At 45.4% G+C, this 15702-nt stretch overlaps 1 protein-coding gene across 5 annotated transcripts in view; it reads right to left on the bottom strand.

Moving 5' to 3' along the window:
- RPTOR (regulatory associated protein of MTOR complex 1) overlaps nt 1-15702 on the bottom strand; it is a 297098-nt gene that overhangs the window by 77848 nt on the left and 203548 nt on the right. For all 5 annotated transcript variants that reach the window (XM_042840943.2, XM_042840944.2, XM_065562859.1 and 2 more), the window contains exons 14-18: nt 12070-12144; nt 10858-10923; nt 10017-10208; nt 8578-8718; nt 896-1013 (exon numbers count right to left, since the gene is read on the bottom strand). In XM_042840943.2, the coding sequence (XP_042696877.1) occupies nt 896-1013; nt 8578-8718; nt 10017-10208; nt 10858-10923; nt 12070-12144 (592 nt within the window). The remainder of the gene's footprint in view (nt 1-895; nt 1014-8577; nt 8719-10016; nt 10209-10857; nt 10924-12069; nt 12145-15702) is intronic.

Consider the following 15702-nt stretch of genomic DNA (forward strand, 5'->3'; position numbering starts at 1 on the left):
CCAAGCCAATACCGAACTAATGCCCAAACACGGTGCGGGAGGGGACATCTTCTAGATTCTTAAGTCTGAATTGCTGATCGCTTCTGCTCATTAACAATCTGGGAACATTTTTCATAATAAAGGGTTATTTAATCCTGGTTTTCCTGGCCAAATTTCACTTCATGCCCTGACTACCTGCAATTTCAGCTGGAAAAGTCATGCTTCATTCCCATTCCTAACAGCACATACGTAATGTTACTGCTGCAGAACAGCTGTCCCATTCCACCCCAGCGATGGGAGCCGTGCTTCCTGAATATCCCACTTAGAAAGTACTTTGGCATCCTTCTGGATGATGAAAAGTGCTATGGAACTATAAGGGATGATTATTTTCTGCAGCAAAAAGGACAAATGGGGGGAAACTAATTCTCTAATATGATTCACCACTTCAGACGAAGAAGTGATTAATTACTCATTGCAGGAATAGTTCATCTTCTCTTCTGCAAGTTCCTGTCGCAACAGTTCTGTTATTCCTGGTGAGTTCCAATTTATTTAATTTCTAAAAAATGAAGGGCCAGCAACAATTTCTCTAGAACCTTCAGTTCCTCAAATGAAGCAAAATAAAAAGGGATGGGAAAAAACAGCACATCAAGCACCGAGGAGCAGATCACCCTTAGACCGATCTCACTCCTCCCCCACCCCCCCAGTGTAGACCAGGCCTAAGTCTTTTCAGAGGGAAATCTCCCTGAGATGCAGTTCTGCAGTAAAATGCATTACAGTGCCAAAAAGGTGTGAGAGTTGCCCACAGCATCACTAGAACTGGTGCCTGTTGGTCATGCAATCAAATTCCTCAGCTAAGGCTCCCAAGCTCTATAAGGATCAAAACTGCCCCTGGCCATGAGCGGACAAAAGGATGTACCTGTGGTAGCTGGAGAGGGCAGAGGATAATTCTTCTCTTCTTCCATAAATTGCAAGGCAACAGTGCAGAAATTGCTCTCATACTGAACCACTAGGTGACTCAAAGCCACCACCAGCTCCTGGGGATAGAAAGCAGAGAGAAACAGACCTTTGATTACTGTGTGTGTCAGAAACAAACAACTGGCTGCAAGGAACAGACATCACTGAAAGAGGGGGAACAACCTGTCAATAGGCCATTCCAGAATAATTCACAATCTAGAAGAAGGGATACCCAACAATCAAAGCAGAGGGTTCGCTGAAAATGTAGGGATTCTCTCCTGCCAGGAAAAACAGCCTGCTTTAGGCAGAAACTACTGCCTGACAAGGAATTTGCCATTAGAAATGAAGTGCATCAGTCAGATGGACCATTGTCTGCCTGGAACAGAACTTCAGCAAAAATTCAAAGAAGAGTCAGAGGGAACAAGCTCTGATTTAGAATTCCTGTGCTGTGCTTCAACCAAAGTAAAAGGGCTTTTAACAAAGACACGAGTGTAAATTAGGCTTGCATGCACCAGGGGAGTGCCAATGAGACCACCAGAGTTTGTACAAATTCTGCTATAGTTTGTCAAACTGCAATTTATTAAAGAGGAGGTTACTTATTGAACTAGAGGTTCTTCCAGCTGTGCGGTCCCTATCAGTATTCCACATACGGATATGCACGTGTGCCACATGCCCGAGTCTGGAAATTCTTTAAAGCAGCGTCTGTTGGCCCATACATGCGCAGCAGTGCTCCTTGTGCTCCCAACCGAGGGTGTCTGAGGCAGTGTGGGTCGGCGCCTCTCTAGTTGCCTTTCTTACCACAAATCCAACAGGATCCGGCACAGAGGGGACGAGGGGTGGGTGGTGGAATACAGATAGGGACCACACAATTTGAAGAAACTCCAGTTAGAGTAAGTAACCTCCACTTCTTCAAGGGATGGTCCCTGTGTGTATTCCACACGTGGATGATTGGCAAGCAGTGCTCAGCCTGGAGTTGGGTGCAAGGAAGCTGGTTGCAAAGACGCTTGCAATACTGCTGATCCCACTGCTGCATCCTCAGCCAAGACATGAACTAGAGCGTAGTACGTCGCTGACGTATGGTTAGAACTCCAGGGGGCCACTCTGCTGATGTCCTGCAGCAGAACGTCTGATAGGTATGCCGTGGAGGCAGCTTGTGCTCACGTGGAGTGAGCTGTGACACCCCCCAGGGAGGAACATTTTTGTATACGTTATGCAACCAAGTGAAGGAGGATACAATTCCGACTCAGGCCATGCGTTGCTAAGAAGGAACTGGAGAGGTGTCGACCCGCCCTTCCTCTTATACCCTCGGTCGGGAGCACCAGGAGAGCTACGGCGCATGTGCGGGCCAATGGACGTTGCTTTGAAGAATTTCCAGACTCACGCACATGTGTACCCACATGGGGAATATACAGAGGGACTATCACTGGAAGGAGGACATGGCAGCTATAACTTGCTTAGTTCATCCAAAGCATATTCTACAACTGCCTTTTCCAATAGAAACTACTGCAGAGGACAAAATATGCTTTTTGAAGGGCACAAATCTCTACTCAGATGCTCCTCTCCCATGAAAAGCAAGGGGATGGCTCTGTGTCCCTCTGTGGGTATGTCTACACTGCCACATAAGCCCAGGGTTAGTGGGACTTGAGTTAGCTGACCTGTGTTAGGGAACCCTAGGCTTGAATGTCTACATTGTATTTTAACCCTATGTTAAGACTCTTCTAACCCGTGCTCGAACCTAGGGCTTGCAGACCCAAGTCAAAGTAGCCATAACCCAAGTCTCCTAGCTCTCCCCCACCCCCTGCCCTGCTCTAGCTCTAGGACCATGAGGCACTGTGGGAAAACCTGCCTGCCTGCCCTGCATGTTACCGGGAAGCAGCTTGCTTTGCAAAAGGCTTGATTGGTTTGGTCTCCACTGCAAACCCAGGAGGCTCTCTGACCGTGTGCTTGCAGATTGGTGATCAGAACAGAATGGGTTAATGCGGACCTGCTGCTGCCGTTTGCAAAGTTGGGGTGGCTTCCGTTTTCAACAGAGTGATTGCAGATTGTTGGGATGGAGAGGACTAAGGAAATTGTCCCATGGAATTATGGAATAATTCCAGCTGACTCCTGGGACCGGATAAAGCGGGGCTACGTCTACACTGCAAAGCAATAGGGTTCAGACCCTCAGTCCCAGCTTAACTTGAGCCCACAGGGTCCTGGGACCCTGGGTTCGAGCAATTGCAGTGTATGTGCAAGTGGGGTTAGGCTCAACCCAGGGCTCAGGCACGGGCTTGAACTGCAGCGTAGACAGACGCTGTATTTCAGAGATGCTAATCTTCTCTGGTGATGAATGCAACAGAAAGTCCTATAAGTAACGCAGATGGGATCCTTCTAGCGAGAGCTTGCTGTTCGAGCAAAGCCATGCTGAACTCTGAGCAGAAGAGTGCATTATCTTACTTTTAAAGCAATGGTAGATTGACAAACCCCAAATAAGCCCGCATACAAAGAAATAAATAAAATCCAGGGTTTTTCGATTGTTCTTCTGATCCGCTTACATTTTCCTGCTCCCCACATCAAAGGCTCCCACAAGGAGAAAAAAAACCCTCAAAACAACGCAGCTTCTCAGATAGGTCACTCGCCAACAAGACTCAGGGTCTTTACTTCCTTTGAGGTAGCTCAGATCTCAAAAACAGGCCGGGTATGGAGCTATACAAGAATCTGTTCTCGTAAAGCTTTTACAATCAGGAATCTTGTATATTTCAGTCCTCAGCCTGCTGACAAGAATGGAGTGGCCTTGCTGAACTGCTGGACAGTGATGTGTAGAACCTGACCTATGCTGATACAGGAGGCCTATTGACAGACCCAGCATGCACATCTCTCTCTACAGCAGTAAGAATATACAAAATCCCCTCTTAACTCTCCCTCCCCCTGCCCAACCCAACAAACCAATGGCAAAGATGGCAGAGTTAGCAAATTTCCTCTACTCTGAGCTAACATGGTGGGGAATAGCCTCTCTTCTGTGAGCATCTTTTGATCATTTAAAAATAAGGCAGAATAAAGCTCCTGTGAAGCCAGCTCTCTGACAAAATTAATGTCCATCTGTCACCTCGAGTGGGGATGAGGGCACTTTTTTATACTTGGTTTGGAGAAGCATTGATTTTTCCTTCACTTCAGTGCAAAGATCTGAAGAAAGCCAGAGCGCTTAGTTTCAGAATGAATTCTTCATAACAAAAGGTCTTTTATTCCTGGCCAGGCTCCCCTACTCTTTGATTCAGCCTGATATTGTCAAACTGATGTACTGTCACAGAAAGAACAGACCTGGAGTCTTGTACACAGCTCCCTCCTCTCACGTACAAGCTGCCATCCTGCCTACAAGAGGCACATGTTTCTTGGAGTGAAATAATGAACTGTGCGAAGGAGCAGGCCTCTCGCTCTTCGTGGCAAAGGCCAAACCACTATTTGTTAACATGTGACTTGCTGTAAGGAGCTGGATTCCTGCTGCCTGTGCTACCCTCACTCTAAACTCAGCTAGAGAGACACCAATAGGCTGCCACGGCCATTGGTGAGCTGTCACCATGAAGAACATTGGAACTTGAGTCCTAAACTTGGCAGGCGAGAAAACAAGGCTTATATTAATCTACTAGGACCCACGCTGGCTAATGTAGGGGTGACGCTGTGGGTCTGATAAGGGACCCCGCTTAATTCTCTCTGGCTCAATGGCTGCAACATGGGAGCCCTAGAGAGGAGGAGGGGAAGCGGACACCAAAACTTAGACCCTCTCTTAGGTATTGTGGTGTTGGACCCTTAGAAACACCAGACAGAAAGACCAACTGACTGGCTGGAGAGTTGTGGTCTCTTGCCAACACACCAGTTTGCAGCCTAAATCTCCAAAAGAGAGAGCTACGTATTCCAAAGACTGTGCACACTGAAAAATAGTTACACCAATGAATAAACTGAAGCATAAGATGTTGGTGGAATAAGGCCACAGAATTAACCTCTCATTGCTTGCTCCACATAGCCCCTGTTGTGCAACTAATATTCCAGCTAAGTAAACAGGAAGTTTGGATATGTCTGGAATGATTGAGCAGCTGCTGGCAAGTGAAACCTGCCAGGAACAATTTGGCAGTGTCTGGCAGGTGGGTTCTGCCTGGAACAATCCGGACGCCCAGCAAGCAGTTAACCTGCTTTTGTTGTATAATGGAGGGTCAGAACACGTGAACTTCAAGAGACTACGGAATTACTTCTCAATCAGACTATATTATTCCTCCTTGTGGTTTTTGAAAGCAACAAGGTCTCTTTACTGAATGGAGCTGTCATGTTCTCTCCACTGCACTCCCAGCCCCTCCCTTCTTCCTCCCATAGGGCTGCCATACACTTTATGCTTCCAGTAACAAATTAATATTTAATATTTAATTTAAAACCCAAAGTCCTGTAATGTAAAACTTTGCTATCAAAACAGTAACAAACAGCAGAGCATTACCCGGACAGAACATAGCTCTTGTTTCTAGAGGAAGTCACAAAATCAGACAGAAATCTCAAGAGTCAGGATTCTGGATAAAGACACCAAAGTGCATACTCTTCTTTCCCTGCCCCCATTCCGGCATTGATTTCAAACTCAAAGAGCCAGCATACAAATGAGTTCACTAACCTTTGACAGATTTATTCCTGGTTCAGGCATTGGCTTCAGGGAAGGGGTAGGTGAACTGGTCTCATGGTGCATTGCTAAACAGCAAATATACTGTGGTCTGAACTAGCCTGGTTTAATATATGGCCTTTTTTATGATTTGGTTATTATGTTATACAATATGGTTTATGTACCATGTACATTTCTGTTTCCAGGGGATTCCTCATGCTGTACAGCAAATGAAATGCCATGCCTATTAAAATCCATTCTTGAGACGCCGCAGAGCCGGAGCATTGGAAATGGAATTTCCTGACGTTAAGGGCAGATGGCAAATGGCGTTAGTGCTTCATTGTGACAGCCCTGGAACGCCGAATGCTGAAGCGCTCCCAGAGGCGTGTGCCTATGATCTAGTGAGCTGCCAATGGCCAGCACCTCTGTGGCTACTCGGTGTTCCAAATCATGCTCTCCAGGCCTGTTTAACTTTATTGTCTGCAGACTATGGAAAGCAGCACAACCTTACAGTGGCACCTCAGAATTACAAACACCTCGGCAATGGAAGTTGTTCGTAACTCTGAACAAAATGTTAGGGTTGTTCTTTCAAAAGTTTACATCTGAACATTGACTTAATACAGCTTTGAAACTTTATTATGCAGAAGAAAAATGCTGCTTTCCCTTTATATTTTTAGTAGTTTAGTTTAACACAGTACTGAACTGTATTTGTTTTTTGTTTTGTTTTTTTGTCTCGGCTGCTGCCTGATTGCGTACTTTTGATTCCAAATGAGGTGTGTGGTTGACTGGTCAGTTTGTAACTCTGGTGTTTGTAACTCTGAGATTCAACTATATTCTGCATGCCAGCAGCATAAAGCAAAGAGGAGACTGACATTTACATAAACCTCACAGGAAATGAAACCAGAAAATCATCAACACAAAAGGCCTTGGCATTCCGAAACCCATGACGCAGAGAGAGTCCGTACCACCAGCAGAAGCACACGAATAGCTGTAACACAACCATTTGCAGGAACCATTCGGCAGCCAAGCTCCTCATTAGGATCTGGGCAATAACCCTTTCGTAGCTTGTTTCTTAACAGTGCAAGCAGGGATAGGAGAGAGAAATACAAATAGTCAGCAGAAGACTGAACTCTCCATTATTTAAAGGAATTTTTAATTAAGAGATTTGGAGAAATCAATGCCACTCCATTGGGACGGTGGTATCCATTTGTAGATGAAGCAGCTTTTGCTGCCAGAGTCTCACGTATGCTAAAGGAAACTCTTCTCAGCAGTTTCTCTGAGGGCAAGAGATTAAAACAAGGGAAAACCAATGAGAAGAGGTCATCTGGGACCAAGAGAGCAAGTACACTGTGTCATCAATTTCACAATGCAAAGATTCCATTACAAATGAGAGAGGCGAGTCCAACTGACCCAGGCAATTTTGGTTTTGAGGCCATGTGCGCATGGGGGATTGGAGTATGAGCTATAAAACCAAGGGACAACTCCAATGCAGATGAGAAAGCACACCAGCCTGCTGAAATGACTCCTGATCGAAACTCCTGCTCCACTAACAATGGCCAATCACAACACTGCCGCACAGGGTTTCCTAAAGAAGGTGGCAGCTGCATATTTTTCACCCTCTCCCATTCTAACCCCCCAAGCCCCACGCTCCCATTAAAAGTTACTCTGTGAAAAGCTTACAGAGAAAATGACAGATGTTTTTAAACAACAAGTGTATTTTACTGTTGGTGGGTCAACTTGACCATTTCTTGGTCTTCCCCCACCTGATCCTAAAACCCACGGGGAACTCTGTGCTTCCTCACTTAAAAGGCCAACTACAGAAAAACGACTCTGCAAAACTATCATATTTCTACAGCTTTGAGCGTGCAATCATAGTAGTCAACAGGCTAAACCAGGGGCGGGCAAACTTTTTGGCCTGAGGGTCGCACTGGGTTTCGTAAATTGTATGGATGGCTGGTTAGGGGAGAGGGTCGTGGTCTGGCCCCCACCTCCTATATGCTCCCACCCCGGGACTCCTGCCCAATCCAACCCTTCCTTTTCCCTGATGGCCCCCCTGGAACCTCTGCCCCATCCATACACCCCCACTCCCTGTCCCCTGACTGTCCCCTGCCGCCCCATCCAACCCCCCCTCCTTCCTGACTGTCCCCCTGGAACTCCTGCCCCCATTCAACCACCTACTGCCCCCCAACCACCCCGCCCCCTATACGCACCCCCGCCCCGACCACCACCCCGAACTCCCCTGCCCTCGATGCAACCCCCCCCGCTCCCTACCCCCTTACCACACTGCCTGGAGCACCGGTGACTGGCGGCACTACAGCCGCACTGCCCGGCTGGAGTCGGGCCATGCTGCCACCGCCACCACGCAGCCCAGAGATTGGGTCAGGCTGGGCTCTGCAGCTGCGCTGCCCCAGGAGCTCACAGCCCTGCCGCCCAGAGCATTGCGCCGGCGGCAGAGCAAGCGAGCTGAGGCTGCGGGGGGACAGCAGGGGAGGGGCCGGGAGCTAGCCTCCCAGGCCAGGAGCTCGGGGGCCAGGCAGGACGGTCCCACGGGCCGGATGTGGCCCACGGGCTGTAGTTTGCTCACCTCTGGGCTAAACAAATTCCCCGGGCAAGTAGCAAAGCCGTAACTAGGCATTTTAGCGCCCAGGGAAGCAAGCATCTTTGGGCCCCCTACCATTTTTTTTTCATCATTTTTCCACTCTCGTGGCTTTGCGCCCTGGGCGGCTGTCCGCTCACCCAGCCCTGGTTACAGCCCTGGCCAGCAGCTATCCCTTTACGGTGCTCTTTTCACTGAGGATAACCATGTTTGTGTGTTGTCCCTGGGCAAGAAGTAGGCATCTATACCAGCTGCGAAAGGACAGAGAGCTTGAACAAATGCTTCCAGATGAATCAAATCCACGAATGCCTAGGAAGAAATCCACTGTACAAAGGGTCTGCTTCCCCAGCAACACACACAATTAACTCTTCTTAGCATTATTGTGAAGGCCACCAGCACTAATCCTCCTCGCTTCCTTATGTCCCTCTTGCTGTACCTTTCTAACCACGGGGCTCCCGTCGTTGATGAGCTGTGCCAGCATCATGGCCACGTTGTGATCAATGGTGGTGGAGTGATCGGTCCGCTCAGCCGAGTTGCCCACAAACGTGCCCAGTGCAAAGACTGCAGCACAGCGAACCTGTGAGAGACAAAATTAAAAAATCACCATTGCTTTCCTATCTGGTCCTGGCTTTGATCTTCCCGGCGTAATCTTTTATTCTGCCAGCTCGGATCTCTCCAAAGCCAGGCTACTGTGTTCTGTAAATGGCAGCAGCTGGACAGAAGCCCAAAGACCAGAAAGACAAACAGATATAGGGGCACTGCCAAGTTTTATCCTGGTGCAATTCTAAATACTCATGTGTGCAGAAGTGTGCATTATTCCCTGGAACGTCAGGTGGCTTTTCCCTTTGGTGATTTTTCAATGGGCACTGTGAAGAACCTTCTGCTTAACAGCATAAAGGTGACTAAGGAATGGCCATTGGGGGCCCTAGGGCCCCTTTACACTAGAGATCTCTAAAGCCTTCAGCTATCTGATATGGGAACATGGAAAGGGAGCAGATGACTTAAAAATGGACAAAGGGTCAGCCACACCCCACCCAGGCCCAGGGTTTGGGATCAAGTGTGGGCCTTGATTCTCTGCCTTGGCAGCATAATCAGGCTCCAGAGCATGTGCCTCATAACTCAGCAAGGAGCTGATCTGGTTGATTGACAAGATAAGTTGATGGCCTGGACGACACTTCATCTGATTCTTTACATGACAATTATCTGCAGGTGGGGAAAAACCTGGGAAAAAGGAAAGGAGGCTGTGGGTGCCCAGATCGGGAAGTGTTAAATCACTAAAAGAAGAAAAGCTGAACTTTAATAACTGCCCATTGATATTGCCTTGTATCTCCAAGCTTCCTTCTCCCAGTTGGAATATAATTTCACTGGGGTCTCATAGGGTCTGTCAATCACAGTGTTAGTTGGCACAAGATTCTCTTCTTTCTTGGACAGTATTTTCATAAAGGTGAAACACGCATTCCATTAAAATCGCATTTTTTCATCCACCAGGCTGAGAACAGTTCTCAGATTTAGACAAAACGGAGAGAGAACTTGTCAAAATACAGTGAGTTGTGGTAACACAGTTTTGAAGGGCTTCTGACACAGGAGTGAGCAAACAAACGTGGAGCTTGTATAAACCCCGGATTTAAAGTCATCACACTGAAAACCCTCTGTCATGGATTATATAATCCTTTGCATTTATTCTGCTTTTCCTGATCCAGATCTTGCATGGCTTAAGCACCTTTCCTGCAGAAATAATGGAAAGCTATTTTTTTTAACCAGACACCTATCAATTCATGAGATTTCTTGAAGATCTTGATTTTTAAATTGTTTTGTAGCCCTCACTCAAAACGGCTCCAGCCCCACTGGTATATACGTCTACACTTAAAACATTACCTCTGGGATGGGGTCTGAGAGGAGACTGTAGAGCTTCTCGTGGGCACTGTCTCTCACGCCACACCACCTTGCTGAGTCAAAATTCTGCCAGATACGTCCTAAACAAATCGCCACCCACTGGCGCAGTAGAGGATGTGGATCATTTAACTGCTCCAGGCAGATGGCAATCAAGTTTCCTTGAAGGCAGGCTTCCTAAAACATAGTTCAGTACAATTCATTTAGACAGGCAGCTTCCTCTCTCACCAGTAAACAACAAAATGATTTTGAGAGAGGGGACAGACGCAATGTAGAGAACAGAACTATTCCGTGGTTAGATACTAGTTTTGTTGCAAAATTTTATTGGAGATGCTTTGCACAAGTGCTCTAGGAGGAGTCTGGGGAGGTCAGCTGTGTGCTCTTACAGCCAGCCAAGCAACTGTTAATGTCACAAATGCTTCCTGAATGCAGTAAACTTGCTTTTTTCCTCATTGGCAATACTCCTTGCACCTGTCAGAGCCCCATGATTTATGGCTCATACCACTTTCCTGGCTTTAAACCCCTTCCCAAGATCCACATCACAGCCACCATGCTTGCGGCTGACGAGAACCATGCAGGATTCCTTTAATAATATGTCAGTGTACTGCCTACAGAGGATGCTGTTCAGCGACGTGTGTCCTTAACCCGTATTTCCAGGGGCTGTGCACATACTCCCTCTGTAGCCTGGTCCCACACCCTCTCCCTGCAACTTCACAGTTCTGTAGTAGGCGCTGATGCACGTCAGTTGGTGACACATCAAAGCAAAGTCACAGTACAGAGATGGGCTCAGGAGAAGCATTGTAAAGATCAAGACGTTGGGACTCACCTGCCCTGTATTGTAGCTGTTGACGATCACAGCCAAAATGAAAGCAGTCATAGTCCTGTGTTCAGCCTTAAAAACAAAACAACCCACAACTAATTTTTATCTTTAAACAGGACAGAGAACAAGCGTAAGCTGCACTGTTTGAAAGGAGAGAGACCATCCTGGCCTTCTTGACTTGTTTGATGTGAATCTCCTGAAACGGTGACAATTCGAGAATCTAAAACTTACAATTGGGTTCTGGAGTTGCTTAATGACAAGTGGCTGGAACAGGCCATGAAACTTGCCCCCCTCCTTCCTCTGAGAACAGGACGCATGGCTGGCCTGCTTGGCTGTGGCTCTATCGCGAGGCTGTGATTTTAATCCGAATTCTAACAGAAAACAGCCTGACAGGTAGAAAGGAGGGCAGCCAGAGACCCCAGGATTTCTAGAATACTTTCACAGCTTAAAAGATAGAAATGACCTGCTATCCCACATGTCTAGCTGCAGCTCTGAAATGCCTGACTTGGTTATGTCATCAGCTGGCAACACGGCCACTTCATGCTTCATTTTTAAGGGAAATAAACAGACCATTTAAAAGAAATAATTTGCAGCAATCCCATTATACTTTACATTGGGTTGAGTGACTGGGAACTAGTCTGTATTCCATTGCATTTTTCATTTACGTTCAGGATTTAAAAAGCATTAGTGCAGAAAAGGCCAGTGCCCTATTTAGTTCATGTTTGTGACAGCTGTGTGCTTTTATCACTAGAGAAACTGGGGGGGGGGGGGGGGGAAGTCCCTAATGTATACTGCTAGAGGGCTATCCTGTTGTAGGATGATACTAAACAGAATACCAGTAAAGGTAGTTACAGAAGGTACCATGAAATTAGATAGCACTTCAGTCCATTTATCAGAGCACCCACAGTTCCCATTTCAGAGCAGATGAAATGAATATCAAGAAAGGTAAAATAATCTAAGTCTAAATCCTTTTAACGAATTGGCTTTGCAAACTTATTTGGTCTGTAAGTGCTTCTGATGGGGCTCTATATTATCAATTTCCCCTGTGGCTAACTAGGCAGCCTATCTGTGCCATTCCTCAACAGGGCAGTTGGTGTCACCGGGAGTGACATGACGCTGTCCCCACCAATAGCACCAACCACATCATAACAGCAGCATAAAAGCAAAGAGGACCTAAGCAAGTTTTAAATAAGTCTGAAAAAGACTATTTGTCCTTACTGGCATGTAGGGATCTGCCAAGACGGAAAGGAAATATTTGTGACCGTTGTCCTTCACAAGGTCGGCTTGGCATGACTGAAAAACGAGACAGGGAGAAGGAAAAACAATGAGTACAATAACTTGGAGATAACTTCTTGTTGCCTCCAATGATTTATGAATATTTCATGTCTTAATCATTTTTCTCAATCCCAATTTTCATTTGAGAAACAAAAGTAAGAGCAAATTTCCCCGTCAGGACTGCAGCCAAACACTCTTGGGTCTGAAGAGGTGACCAGGGCCTTGTGTTATTTAAAGCAAATGGTTCCACTGCATGTTGGCATCCGAAAGGAATACAAACTGCAAAGTTGCCCTCTGGTTCTTCAGAGCACCCTAGAGATAGAGGCAGCATTCGACCCCCCTTTTGTTCCATGGCATACCTTCACCATGGTAGTTACGAACCACTAAAGAGAAAACAAGGGGAATTTGATGGATCAGATTTCTGACGTTTACAAAACCAAAACAAAATAAAATTACATATTTCAAAAGTCTCTTATCTAATTCTCCACCTGGTTTGCTGATGGCTGCTGTCCCAGCCAGGGAAGAACAAGAGCTAAATTTCTCTCTGCAGATCAGATGTTTTGGTAACTTCTACGCATCACCCCTTACACATAAAACTAAATATTCATCTGCACGGCCAGTCTAAGTCCTGGACAAATGCCTAGAGGTTCCCAGACATTGATCAGCTCATCATCTCAAAGCACATTATCTTCACAAACTACCTACCCAGACTGGTGTGTTAGTTTTCTGTCTGTTTTTAGTGTTCCTGACTGGCAAACATATCACATGCAGATGTTCTGCAAGCTCTCTCTACACATCTCTTCCCAAACACGCCAAATCTTAACCAGTAATCTCTGATTTTCCCATCCTGTATTTCTAAGGAGCAAAGACTGTTAATAATGACATCCTGTTTGGTGGCTTGGAATTGTGAATAAATGCCCACAAGGAACTATATTGTTCAGATGAAGGCACTGCTCCTGAAAGGTGCAAGGACTGACAATCCTGGAGACTGAAGTTCCCACTCAGCACACTGCATGTTTCCTCTACAGTGACCTGTATCAATGAGTTTTCACTCTGATTGAGAGATGATCTCTAAGGGGTGGGGGACTGTCCATTCTTCTTGGCCTATTCCATCCATGACCTGGGGCTGGAACACAGTTTGGTAACATGATTTACTCTCATCTACATGGGCAAGACCAAACTAGGTCACAGTCTGGACAGGACACTATCATGTTATAACGTGCTCTCTGGACATGTGACAAAAAATGCTTGGCAGATGAACCCCACCATCTTTCTCACCAGCACAATATGCAGAAATCAGGGATCCTAGGAACAGTATTACAGGAGAAGCAGGCAGCCTGGATTCAAATACTGATAATCATCACCAGGATCTTCTTCCCAGGGTTCCCTTTTTGCTAGCATGATATCTCAGGCTCCAGGGATGACATATTAAGGTCAGAGTACAAGAATACATAGCACTAAAGTGACAATTTTGGGTGGAAAACCTGACTTTGCTTTTAACTCCCCCTGTGGCTGCGATTCTGCTGTATGTTTCATGCCAGAGACAGTGTCATGTATTTTTAATCAGGAATGGAGGACTATGGAGGAAAACTAATTGTTGAAAGGAGGGGGCTGGAAAGACAAAGATGCAAGAGAATATTTCATTACTGAAGCAACAAAAGATGCGGTTTGCAGCAGACTAAAGAAGAGAGGGAATGAAAATGTCAATTTGCAGCTACCATAGGTGTGCCTGGATTTTGCTGGTAACACTGGGAAAAAGGAGAGCTGGTTTCCTTCTTCCCAACATTTTTAGCTTTCTTCGTATCTTTGCCCCTTAGAAAAACAAAGTCGTCTCAAACCAGTGTGCAGGCAAACAGATGCCAGCTAAGAAAAGACTGCCCGTCTTTCACTGCATCCCAACGTGCTGCCAGCACCAGCCAATCATCTGAGGCCAGAAGGAGGAAAGCAGATCATGTAACTCCAGAATAGCTTTAAACATACACTTTGCTAATATGTTCGCTATGCAGTGCCTGAGAACAATATTAATATTCAGTGTCAATAACGTCTCCCTACATCACATCTTGTACTTGTGAATAATAAAGGCACATGAACAAAACGTGCTGTAGGGTAGATGGGAAAGGTTAGTACTTGCATACAATAAAAAGATTTCCAATGATGGGGGAAGGACTGGAGCACAAAAAATGTGTAGCCATATAAAATTATCCCTGGGGAATACCTATCTGGAGCATTTGTACTGACCACAAGATGCTACTGCTCCTCACAAATCCTGCTAGCAAAGAACATTTAGCTGGCAGTTAAATATGCCATTTAAAGGGTCAAAGCCCATCCCTTCGAAAATCTCACATTGTTACTCGCCACGGTCTTTAAACTCTTAGAAACTGAACGGTTTTTTTCTAATGTTGTCTCTTCCCATTTTATGGGCACTGAATTCTTGCTGCATTGTTTTAAGTAGAGATTAAATTAACACAACCATATCTAGTACTTCCCTGTTTTCTACAGAGTTAGTGGTTGTAATGTCAACGATCCCAACAGAGTTATACTTCGCTGGGTAACTTGGATGTCCTTGACAGTCTGGAGGTTCCATCAGAAGAGCAATTTTTTGGGGGGTTAATTTTCTCACTGACTGTAGTGTGGATTTTTTAAGTGAGATATTTAAGATTTGGAGGATGCTGCCCAACAAATTATACCAGTTTAACATAGGGCAAACTCTTGGCCTGACCTCCTTTCCAAGGACTCTAACACCAGTTTCCTTGCTATTCATATACTGCAGCATGCCATATAGTTACGTACGCTGTGTAGCACAGTACGTAGACTGCCTGGAAACACTCCAACAAAACTCAGCCCTAGATAGCTAGAGTCATCTCTGAATACCTCACTGCAAATGTCTGCATATATTCAGGATTAAAGCAAATATATTCAGACACTAAAAAGTTTTTAAGAACACTCACAATACACATATATTTTTGCTTAGAAGACAACACTTCTACTACTTCGGATTGCTTTTTCCTGCAACTTGCATGACAAAGGTACAACTCCTTAACCGGGTAGTTACTAATTGAGGGCATCTTCTAATCAAAGACATGGTATATTACACATACACAAAGGCAAGAGAGCAGCACACCCCCACATTCACCTTTGCCTCTTTTCACTCAGGCTACTTCTATTGTTTCACTGCTCATGCATGGAGGGAGAAAACCAAAACTATGATAAAAAATTAGCAGCAGAGTCTGCTCTCCAGAGCACAAGGCAAAAAACACTGAGAAGAACTAGAGGCAGGAAAAGAGTCTCAGGTAACTACACCCCACTAGCAAAACCAAACATGATTAAGGAATTAGTTTAACTCTGGCTGCTCAGGTCAATGTAATAATTTCCTGAAAGTGAAGAAAGATGCACATACATGCAAAACTAGATGAAGGAAACAGTGTTGATCAAATCAGAACCAGGAGAAAGCAGGTTGGATAAAAATAGATAATATAAATAATAATAATAAAAAAATCAGATTTTTAAAATTTTGAAGTAAATTTTTTTCTTTTTAAAATAAAGCTATTTAAAATAAATTTTCAAATTCTAAAAACC

This window comes from Chrysemys picta, chromosome 12 (assembly GCF_011386835.1).
Source record: "Chrysemys picta bellii isolate R12L10 chromosome 12, ASM1138683v2, whole genome shotgun sequence".
Lineage (NCBI taxonomy): Eukaryota > Metazoa > Chordata > Testudines > Emydidae > Chrysemys > Chrysemys picta.